The sequence below is a fragment of the Watersipora subatra genome, chromosome 4, assembly GCF_963576615.1.
Source record: "Watersipora subatra chromosome 4, tzWatSuba1.1, whole genome shotgun sequence".
In the NCBI taxonomy this organism is placed as follows: Eukaryota; Metazoa; Bryozoa; class Gymnolaemata; order Cheilostomatida; family Watersiporidae; genus Watersipora; species Watersipora subatra.
The window spans coordinates 2093264-2105420 of NC_088711.1; the positions used below are offsets into that span (position 1 = coordinate 2093264).

Here is a 12157-nt window from a genome sequence, read left to right on the forward strand (position 1 = left end):
CTCTCTACAACAGACAGCTGCTAGCGTGTACTGATACAAGGGAACTCTCTACAACAGACAGCTGTTAGCATGTACTGATACAAGGGGACTCTCTACAACAGACAGCTGCTAGCGTGTACTGATACAAAGGAACTCTCTACAACAGACAGCTGCTAGCATGTACTGATACAAGGGAACTCTCTACAACAGACAGCTGTTAGCGTGTACTGATACAAGGGGACTCTCTACAACAGACAGCTGTTAGCGTGTACTGATACAAGGGAACTCCCTACAACAGACAGCTGTTAGAATGTACTGATGCAAGGGAACTCCCTACAACAGACAGCTGTTAGCATGTACTGATACAAGGGAACTCTCTACAACAGACAGCTGCTAGCATGTACTGATACAAGGGAACACAAGTGAGTTCCGTAGTCATTCATTTATTAAAGAAGGAAAAGGAAAGGGGATACCAACCGGAATGGGTAGCTCTTCATAGACCTAGGTTCTACATTGTATTGATATCTAAGAGATGGGCTATCAGTGTTGCGGGTTCGTTGCGGTCTCGGCATAGAACTACCCGAACCAACAGAGTCACTACTTCGGCCGCTGCTCTCGCTGTCACTACCCGCCCCACCAGACATGTGCTTGGCAAATGAACGCCTCACAACAGTTGGAGAGTTGTCACTCGAAGTTGTTTCGGGGGCGCTGCTGTCAACAGCTGCCATGCCTAGACAGAATACATAGCTGTTAACATTCAGGCTATAGAGATTAACACTCGGGCTATAGAGATTAATTCTCAAGCTACAAAATTAATAATTACATTCGGAAGATGCTATTAGACAGGCTTAGAGTTGGCACCTACCTACAGAAGGCCGCTTTGACCGGCCATAGAGGCCACACCTCAACTTGGCCTCGAGCATCTTGCAGTCCAAGTCATCTTCTCGCCTTTCCTCCAGTGAATTGCTGCCACAAATGAATACCGAGCTGAACCCCAGTTGAATAGTACTACTTTAATCTAGTTTAGTGATAGCAATACATAGAAAACAACTTGAAGCCGATGCTGAAATCACACATAACTTGTATAAAAAAGCTATTTACAAAAGCAAGCTACCTATAAGAGAGAGCATGTATCTGTAAGAAGAAGCTATCTGTGTGACAAAGCTACCTGTATAACAGAGTTATCCACACAACAAAACATGCAAAGTAAAATCATCAAAAATTGTCCTTAAAAAATTACATATAGTAAAAACTCCACAGCAACCTTATTAAAAAAGCATTGGCCGAACAAACATATTGGATGATCATTGTACTAACAAACTAAATATTAGTTAGTGAGTTTTTGACATGCGATGTAAGTACTCCCTCTTTCACATCCCTCGTCCAATACCGATAATGGTTTACATACCTGGTTGGACGCGTGGCACGATAGACTCTGGGCCTCACCACGTTGTCTCCCCTTAGCTCACCCAAGGTCATGCTCACAAAACCGCTGCTTACTGCTGTGATGTCTGCCTGTCTGCTGCTAGCTCTTCCGGAGCTGACACCCGCACCTGGTGTCAGATAGCTGCTAATGGGTGGTGCCTTGAACAACTGATGTATGCTTTTGTCCAGCAGCTTCTCTAGAATCTAAAAGAATACTATGATACATGTAATATAGAAAAGCACTAATTAAGGGCTGCTGGAATAAATGGCTGAATGAGTTGTGCGGTCAAATGTTCAACTACATGCAGATGAATCAGACTGACCTTGTCTAGTTTATACTGATCCTCTTTATATTGGACCAGCAAGGAGATGGCCAGGTCACCTTTTTGCCGCCTTGTTCCCTCACATATGAGGGGATGCTGCGCCTCCGATATGTTCGCTTTGAGCCCGAGTGCAGCGACAGCGGCGTCAAACCCAAGCTGTTCATCAGTAGGCAGTCTGGAACTGTAAACCTGAACAGACCGGCTAGGAGGTCTACTGTTGACAGCCGAGGCTCCACCACCATTGCTCTGAGCTGTAATCATCACAGGATAAAGATTAACCAGCATTAGCTACATACACAGTATGAAATGACACGGAGTGAACATGAGAAAAACGACGCACTGCAGTTCGAACAACAGCTAGTGGCCATGCCATACCAGGTAGTGATAGCGACTCAAATATGAAAGTGGTAAGCATAAGCGGCAGGTATGCTTCTCCGCGAGACATGAGGTTACCATCACGAATCTGTTCAGCTCTCTCACGAAGCACACCCAGCTCTGCAGGACCGAGAGGAATACGCTTGAGAAGGCCCACCAACTCACTTTCTTGGTTGGCTAATTTCACCTGAAAAACAAGTCAGCCATTTGCCAAACATCAAGTGGACTAGCCAATAGCTTGCCATAATACTCCTTATCAAAGCCAAATAAGGCATGCTAGGTCAATCCCTATATACAATAAGCCACTGGTCTGTTCATATGCATTGACCCAGCTGTAAGATATACAGTACTTGTTACTAATAAAAGGTAGGTGACTTGTGGATTGGGGTGGGTGCTAATAAGGTTAGGGATGGTTGAGGAGTTGGCCAGAAGCCCAGAACTTGTCAGAGGGAATCAGAGAGACGTTCAAGCTATGAAACTGACACTGTAATGGAGTGAAAGCTATTTGTAGAAGGGGTGGGATGTGTAGAAGGATTAGCATTCGTATTGTTATTAGCATAAGTATTGGGTAGGAGGATTATTCGTGGGTGTATTGGGTAAAAAGGTACAGTAAGTGGACCACGTGGATAGCCGAAGAGATCCAAATGGAAGAACATAATAATGCAAAAATTGTTTTCATCAACTTTGGGCCGACAGTCACCTTCACATAGTATTCAAAACAAATTTTTTGTCTTTTTTGAGCTCGAAGTCCTTGCAGTAAGAAGCATTTCAAATTCACTCAAACAATCCTTCGCCATGAAAATTGCACAAAGTAAGCAAACATGCATTCGCACACAGTGAGATACTAAATAATTTAATTAATTCTGGTTCATAAGAGACAACTATAAAAGCTCAATACTGAGCGATTATCTTACCTCAAGAGCCTTGCTGGCAGCGGGGTCTCGATGCATTTCAAGTCCATACATGCCTATCTTGAAAGCGAGGTGTTGGTAGTTAGTATCCTCGAGAAGAACTGTGCAAAGAAAGGCTGTTTTGGCCAAAGGAGTGTTGTTAAAGCAGATCGAAGAGGAAAGAACAGGACTTGATCTGCGCCTTTTCACTATAACACACAGTCACACGCTTGATTAAAGGTCTTGAGATCAACGAATGGAATGGCTAACAATCAGCGCAGATGAACGTCACAAATACGACAGATATGTAGTTTACCCGTTTTGCCATCAAGAGGATCGTCTGCTTCTGCTAGCATGTCCAAGGCGAGAGTAGAGGCGAGCTCACAGCTCTGAGTAATGTAGCCGTGTGCGTGCAAAGCTTCTGCTCTAGCAAACAACACCTATAAAGCAAAATAAAATGGACTGCGGAGATTGAGGTGAGTCATAGAAAGCCTATGAACATAAATTGATCACAGCTTCACCAACGAGAGATATCTTTATAAATAATATATTTAATATCACCACACAAACGTAAAACTAGTTTAGAATGAGTCATCATCTCACTTGGTCTGATGTAAGACAATCATCTTGAGGAATAATTGACAGCATCCATTTTCATTGCATGCAATGCAAGCATAAAGATGCATTCATTGCATCTGCACAAGTGCACATAACATTAGATTGGTGTTTGAATAACATTTTTGTATAATTTTAACCAAATACAAGGTTATATACACACTTTCAAGCTATGAAAATAAACAGAAAGATTTGTGATCTAGCAAAATATTAAACGGAAACAGCTGCAACAGTATATAATTATTTTAAAATAAAGCGTTTTTTCAACTCGCATATCTAAAAATTGTCCATTTAAAACCCTTACTCATGAAAGGAGACCGTGCATTAATAGGTATTAAACAAATGATTTCCGATTTTTTATCGACGGTTTTTACAACTAAGTTATACAAACAATTATTTTATTTGCTATTAGTATGAAGGAAGAATTTTTTGCTAGTACACTCCACGAGAAGCATGCACAAGCCGATTGGTGTAATTCTATAACCAATGTTCGAAAGTTAATGCGGGGCACATAAATACGGCACAGACTTTTTTAGCATTTGTGGAATCTGCTTCAGCCGTATGTTTAATTACATGCCATGCTGGGTAACGAAAACATGTAGCTTGGTGACTAGATGGAGAAATGTATTAGAAAGGTGACTAACAGAAATGTTTTGTCTCGACATTGGCTAATCGCTAGCATTGTTATCATACGTCTATGTTTTGCCAAAATATGACCTCCTTATGTCACAGCTTGGTGTTTACATAACGAGGGTTTTTTGTCACCAAAACCGGTTTTTGTTGTTCTAGCATCAAAATTATAGCTAAAAAATGAAAGATCATGATTATAAATACATATTTGGTAGGAATAGATAAATTTTAAAATGCTGTCAGTTGACTTTCAACTGACCTCCTTCTCGTCATCCCATTTCTTGATGCCAGCAAAATAGTTGGGCTCCTCGGTGCCAGTGCCGAGAAGAGGCAGGTCAATGCGTAAACTTGGGTCATACTGGTAGACATTATAAGCGTCAGCGGCAAGAGGTCTGAGAGGTAACGCCGCTGCTGCCCCCAGTTGACTGCCTTCCACTGTTGCCGCAGATGGAGGGCTGTTGGTGGCAGACATGAGAGGCGCTGACATGTCAAGGTCACTGTCATCATCGGCAGCCGTGTAACCATCTCTGTTTATGTTCACCTGTGAGATAAAAGTGACGAAGTTTACCAAGACGCATATTTCATGACGAACTACAGTGAAACCTCGGAACTACAGTGGAACCTCAGTTCTCGAACACAATCCGTTCCAAAAGGTTGGTCGAAAACCGAGTTGTTCGAGATCCGAAACAGGTTTTCCCATTAGAATTAATATATGTAAGTTTTAATCCGTTCCAAGTCGATTTAACAACTTCGGTAAAGTATTTTCAACACTTTACACCATAAACTGTACTGTATACTGCATACTATAAATAAAAACGGGTAGATAGAGATCGTATTTAACTTTAATAAAATATTTTCCATTTATGATGAAAAAAAAAGTAATTATTTCGTATGCTTTGCTCTTAAAACGTTAAAGGTAACGATACAGTACCAAAAATTGTCGCAGAAATTGATAATGAAACAGCAAGAAAATGCAAAAGATCAGTTACATCAAAAATCGTGTGAAAAAGAAAATAGAAACAGCAATGGCACATTTACTTCACATCTTTGAAGAATAATCCTCCTCCAAAACAATATAGGGTAACTCGATCGGAGGAGTTGTGTTCCTAGTAAACCTCTTCGGTAGAGACGACATCCTCCCAGATGGCTCCTTCTTTATGTAAATAATATATGACGTGACACTTCTCCTTTTGTTTGAGAACTTTCCGACAAGCTCATAACAACTAGAGATGCCCTGATTCTAATTTCACCAGCCGATTCAAATACCGATCCAATATACCGATTCTAATTGAAAAATAATCCGATTAAGATCTGTTGTGTTGCATCGATAATTGTTAGTTTTATTATGCAAATATAAATATAATACAAAGAAAATATAAATTTTGATGTAGTTATTTGTTTGTATTTATGGAAAAAAGATATTCACATACTGACATACCGTGCATCTAGTAACAAAACAGTCCATGTTTCTAGTAATTTGTTATTAATAATGGTAATTACTGTTAGTGGTACAGTTTTCTTTGTGATAATGAAGTCTCTCTTCTATTGCTGAACGAACTTCTGCACCTGTACAAGTTTAGAGCAGATCAATGCTTCTTTTAATTACCGTTAGTGATTCAATTCTCTCAGTGAGATGTCTTTATTTTCTATCACTATTGATGTAGCCAGTCAAACTGAAAAAGCACTCACTCGCCAGAGATGATGGAAGACAGGCTAAATACCGATAAGCCACTGAGGTTATTTTATGCCATACAAACGACACAATATATCGTCAGGATCAAAAGAGAGATAGATAACTTTAAGCATCGACTGCTCAAATTACTTTCGTAATGCTAGTAAATAGAAATATTACACCACATTCTTGTTTCTCATCATTGTTCCCTTGTTCGTGATTGGTTGCAATAAATCATATCGCTGTAATTGGGAAATACCGCACTTTGTGATTACGTCCTGACTAAAGCCAAAAAATTCCTCAGCTGTGTGAATTTTTATCAGACTATAGCCCTGAAATAGATTGTGTGACAGGACTGGAATTCATTAGGTAAAAATAAGAAACTTACAGCTGATGAATTTTTTATTAGTGTAGCAGGCTGAAATACGCTTTTCTGCTAAATAGTGGGTCTGAAAAGATCGGCCGATACCGATTCAGTTACTTAACAACCATATCGGCACCAATACCGATATTAGAATCGGGGCAACTCTAATAACAACGTCGTTAACCGTATAAAAACGCTGTTTCCAGAGCTGTTCCGAACATTTAATTCAAATGCGCATGTTCCGGTTTGGTCGAGAACCGAATTTATGGTCGAGATCCGAGGCAAACAAATCTCAACTTTTTTGGTCGAAAACCAAGTTGGTCAAGAACTGAAGCATTCGAGAACTGAGGTTCCACTGTACTGCTACTGAACAAGAAAACCTGAATGACAACGAACATGTGAACGCAGAAAGAAGTTGCTACTAATGAGAGACTAGTTGTTGAGATGATAATTCTTTTTAAGAGAAGAGAAAGGCCCAGACTCACCCGAATGCCTTCATCGCTCCAGTCTGAAGCACCTTCAGGATCACCGAGTTCAGCTTCGGCTCCTCTTTCTTCACAGAAACCCTCAGAGCCTGAGCTTTCTTCATGGTGCTGCTCTGCGGCTTCCGCTGCATCTCCAGGCCGACGAAAGCCCTGCTCATTGGCAAAGGAGTACTTACTGTTGTCAACCTAAAAAAGAATTATGCATATCCCAACCCAAGCTTCGATTATATGACAATTGCTCTGCCAAATCCTGGCACTAGAGTGCAAAGCAAGAAACAGATATTCCGCTTATCAAAGTTAAGAAGTTTTCCAATACAACCAGACATTGAGATTAAACCTTATAGTTTGTAACTGGAGAGATCTTGCTGGCAGCGCATGCCCCATCGCTAGTGAGGCAAGTCTGGCCGGGTACTGCTGAAGCGCTCTCATAGATGGTACGCTGCGTCTCACTGTATGTCACTCCATCTATGCTGTAGTCAGTCCAGTCTATGTGAGTCACCTCAAATGCTGGTTTAAACCCTGGGAACAACTCGATGTCATCCTTTTTAGATGAGTTGTTACACTTAGCATTACGAACCTACAAAAGCACAGAAAAGTTGTATCAAAATCAATAGACAAAATATTATAAGTCATCTCTTTGAAATTGGCCAGTAGCAAGACAAATTGCTCTAGAATGAGTGGCCTTTTCAAGTTGTTAACGTTATATTTGCATGTATCCGTGTGCGCCTAGTTGTCTTGTTGGAACTCAGGCTACAGTGGCTGTATCGGCATTGGAAGGTCACGCCTCCAATTAAATGAACCTCTAAGAGCCCGGTGTCTGCACAGGTTTGGATTTGGTTGACCGTATATATACGACGGCTATGTTCATTCCAATCTGGAATTCTGGTGAGTGTAAATTTGACAGTTAGCACAAACCAGCAGGGATAAAGCAAAGTGAACTAAACTAGAGTTATCTACTCCTGGTTGCTCTACTTTTAACTTCTTTAAAATAGTGATTTAGTGTTCCTTCAACAATGTGCATGATGAATAGCTTGTGTCACTCATGTTTAGCAAGGAGTTGTCTGCTGATGATAAAACAATATGAACCCAAAAGCTATGAGAGACAAACAGTCCCTTGCTGTAAGGAAACAGAACACACTAAATGTTTAATCGCATCTGTATTTCTCATACATTCCTCACTAACCTTATCGACGGACATAATGTGCCAAGTCTCGAGCTGTGACCTCAGGTCATCCCGCTGCAAAGGTGAGAGTCGAGGGTTTAGAGCTACTAATCTCCATAAAGTCACTATCTCATCGCAAAGGCTAGAAGCAGCATTTTGAGTTGTGTTACCATTGCTGCTCCCGTTCTTGGAGATTGTGACAACGCTATTGTGGGCTGATGAGATTTTGGTAGTAAACCACCAGACGAGGAGCTGAAATGAAGCAGGTAATTTTATCAAACGGCGTGTCTGATCGGTTACAGCATATCAAGTAACAGTATATCAAGTACCCTACAGGATGAAAATATTCGTTGGTAATAAAAATTCGCGATTTCGCGAACAGTCAACTCCGCGAATTATTAAATTCAGTGAATAATTAGTTCTATTTTTAATCACAAGAGAGAATAACTACTGCATCAAATTGAAAACTAGTCGCTAGCCTAGTTTTTAATGTAAATACTAAACGTAATTGAGTTCCAAAACATTTTAAAAATCATTGCCTGAGCTTTGAGCTAACACCATTGCCAGTGCCTAAAAATAGGCCTACATGTTAACAACTGTGTTGATCTTGTTTATTCAGAACTGTGCAACAAATACCCAGAAGTGTTTGATGGGGTAGGCCTACTCAAAGACTATGAACTAAAGCTAAGCATAGACAAATCAGTTAAACCTGTCATTCAGCCCTATAGGAGGGTCCCCTTTGGCCTACGAGAGAAGGTTGAACACAAACTCCAAGAATTAGTTGACAGCGGAATAATTGAGAGGGTAGATAAGCCATCTGATTGGGTTAGTCCGGCGGTTATAGTACCTAAACCGAACGGAGACATCCGCTTGTGTTGACATGCGCCAGGCAAATACTGCAATAAAGAGGCAGATACACCCTATCCCCACTATAGATGAGATGCTTTTGGATATGAATCAATCCAAAGTGTTCAGTAAACTAGACCTAAAGTGGGGATTCCATCAAATTCAGCTACACGAAAACAGTCGAGACATAACTACATTTAACACGCATATCGGCTTGTACCGATACAAACGCCTTATGTTCGGCATTAACGCTGCGCCGGAGGTTTATCAGAGCGAAATCCATAAGATCGTTGCTGGTATCCGGGAGTCGCTAATATGAGCGATGACTTGGTTGTACATGGCTCGTCAAAGAATGAACACGACCAAAGGCTAAACGACGTTTTCAAACGTCTGTCAAACTGTGGACTCACTCTAAATAAAGAGAAGTGCAAGTTCGGTGTAAGCGAGATGGAGTTTTTAGGCCATAAACTCTCCAGCAATGGGGTGGCCCCGAGTGAAAATAAAGTTAGAGACATCCTGAATGCCGCACCTCCAAGGGATGTTTCCGAAGTTAGATCTTTTATGGGCCTTGTTAATTACTGTGGAAAATTCATTCCTAACCTAGCCGAAATCAGTGAACTTCTCAGAAGGCTTACTTGTAAAAACGTTCCATTTGATTACGGGGTTGACCAGATCCAAGCGTTCAATCTTCTCAAAAAGGCCATAGCGAGTCATGTAACATTGGGATTCTTTGATGTTAAAGCAAAAACAACGGTCATAGCTGACGCAGGGCCTGTGGGTTTAGGGGCAGTTTTGGTACAGGTTCAAGATGGGGTTCCTAGAATTATTAGCTTTGCTAGTAGATCGCTCACTGATGTTGAACGTAGGTATAGCCAGACTGAAAAAGAGGGTCTCGGGTTAGTGTGGGCCTGCGAAAGGTTTCAATGTTATTTGCTGGGGTTGAAGTTCGATTTGGTTACTGACCACCAACCTCTCCTCAGTATTTATAGTAAGAAATCCAAACCCAGCGCTCGTATTGAAAGATGGGTGCTAAGATTACAACCTTTTGACTTCAATGTCGTTTATGTTAGGGGAAGAAACAATATTGCTGACCCCTTGTCTAGGTTAATGACTGTAGACACCAGTAAAACTCTCACTAGGACACAGTTAGAAGACTTGGCAGTTCGTAGAGTAGTGATTGATTCCACCCCGCGTGCTTTAACTGCTAGGCAGATTGAGCGAGCCGCCGATAAGGACGGTGAATTAACAGAGGTGATGAAATGCCTCGAATTCGGAAATTGGCACGACTTTAAAGATCCTCCCCTTTTTAAAACCTTGAAAGACGAATTGTGCGTCGTGGGGCGGGTGCTTTTGAGAGGGGATAGAATCGTAATTCCGAAAACCCTGAGAAATCAAATCATATGTCTTGCTCATGAAGGTCACCTGGATATAGTAGGAACTAAACAAAATCTCAGAACTAAAGTTTGGTGGCCTGGTATGGAGGCTGAAGCCAAAAAGCATTGCAAATCCTGTCATGGTTGCCAGATCACAGGGCGAGGCTTAAATCCTGAACCGCTGCGTTCCACTCCTTTACCAATTGCGCCCTGGCAAGAAATTTCAGCCGATTTTCTTGGACCACTCCCTTCAGGAGAATACATACTAGTCGTCATAGACTACTACAGTAGGTTCTACGAAGTTGCATACATGAAATCAATTACCGCAGACAAAACTATCTAAGCGCTAGACAACATATTTTTTACTCATGGCTTTCCAGAATCACTTAAAACCGATAATGGCCCGCAATTCATTTCTCACGAGTTTGCCAAATACTGTGACCATTATGGTATAGTCAATAAACGTGTTACGCCGAGGTATCCCCAGGCTAACGGGGAGGTAGAAAGGCAGAATGCCTCACTTTTAAAACGTATCAAGATAGCATATAGCGAAGGTGGGGATTACAAATCTGAGATCAAGCGATACATGAGGGCGTACCGTAATGTCCCACATCCAAGTACAGGAAAAACCCCGGCTGAACTTTTATTTGGTAGGAAAATCCAAACTAAATTACCCCAATGGACCTCTAGTGTAATTGATCAGGAGGTAGCAGATCGTGATAGCCAATACAAAGCTAAGTCTAAAGAGTATTTCGACGAAAAGTCTCAGGCCGAATTTTCCAAAATATACCCTGGTGACCGAGTATTAATGAGACAAGAATTTTCATTGAAAGCTGACACACCTTTTCACAAGGAACCAGTCACTGTAACGGGTAAAACAGGTAACCACGTAACCGTCGAATGCAGCGATGGCCGTAGGGTTGAGCGTAACATCACTCATTTTAAACCATATATACTACCACCTGTGATTTCTGTTGTAGACGATGAAGAAAAAGAGAGAATATCAAATAGTGACTAGCTAGAAAAGGACAATGATGACAACATACCAACCAATAGGGCAAGTCCAGTAAACACCGAGACGTCCAATACCCCGAAAATCAGACAGTCTGAACGAGAGCGGAAAACTCCACAGAAATTTAAAGACTATGATATGAAGCGATAATCGACTGCAACAAGATCACGAATAGAAAACGGACTGAAACAACACCACGCATGAACCATTATACATGTTCCAACAATCGACTATTGACAATCAAATAATTCAGAAATAGCAACACAATATTATAGTGTACCACATAACATTATATTATATATTCATAGCGAATTAAGAAAGATGGGAAGGGATGTTGCGTAGTGATACTATTGCATTTTATACTGCGCATCAACACGTTATGTAACCAGGTTGCCGACCTGGATGAATACTTCTTGCTCTTACCTCGTGGACATCGCAGAGTACACACCTGCATTTCATAAGAGATAATAAACCAAATAAACAGCAATCTAATCTATGTCTGATCCTGTTAGTAAATGATAATTACTAACTACTGACGGACACAACAGTGCCGGTTGGCCAAAGATTTGTGCTCGTAAAGGCGTTTTTGTTCCTTTTTTAAAAACAGATATATTATTCTCGTAAGTAGCTGCGGTCACTTCAACCTCAATTTCCAGACCTCCCTGAATGATTGGTGATCTTCTAAGAATGACATCTACCACCCTGGCAATCATTGTTCTTCGGTGTATGATGAAAAATCTCTCTCTCACACTAAAACAAATAATGAAGCGGTAGGGATGGAAAAAATAAGTATTGCGTTTTACCAAAGAACCAAAGTAAAATTCAACTAATTCAGTAAATGAAAAAACTCATTACTTACCACAAGTTGTTGGCTTATCAAAGGCCTCCTAAGCGATGAATATTCGTGAAAACCTCTGGACGCAGCAAAAATTGTTCACCGTAGCTTAGCATGATCGCCTCGCAGTTGTAAGCTAAATATAACCGGAACACGCGGTGTGGGCATGCG

At 41.0% G+C, this 12157-nt stretch overlaps 1 protein-coding gene across 1 annotated transcript in view; it reads right to left on the reverse strand.

The window, feature by feature from the left end:
* LOC137395003 (zinc finger SWIM domain-containing protein 8-like) overlaps window positions 1-12157 on the reverse strand; it is a 33438-nt gene that overhangs the window by 9969 nt on the left and 11312 nt on the right. Inside the window, exons 9-19 of the mRNA XM_068081786.1 lie at window positions 7942-8172; window positions 7096-7335; window positions 6759-6944; window positions 4497-4778; window positions 3309-3432; window positions 3017-3201; window positions 2103-2289; window positions 1728-1978; window positions 1388-1608; window positions 845-945; window positions 457-709 (exon numbers count right to left, since the gene is read on the reverse strand). Coding sequence (XP_067937887.1) covers window positions 457-709; window positions 845-945; window positions 1388-1608; window positions 1728-1978; window positions 2103-2289; window positions 3017-3201; window positions 3309-3432; window positions 4497-4778; window positions 6759-6944; window positions 7096-7335; window positions 7942-8172 — 2261 coding nt within the window. The remainder of the gene's footprint in view (window positions 1-456; window positions 710-844; window positions 946-1387; window positions 1609-1727; window positions 1979-2102; window positions 2290-3016; window positions 3202-3308; window positions 3433-4496; window positions 4779-6758; window positions 6945-7095; window positions 7336-7941; window positions 8173-12157) is intronic.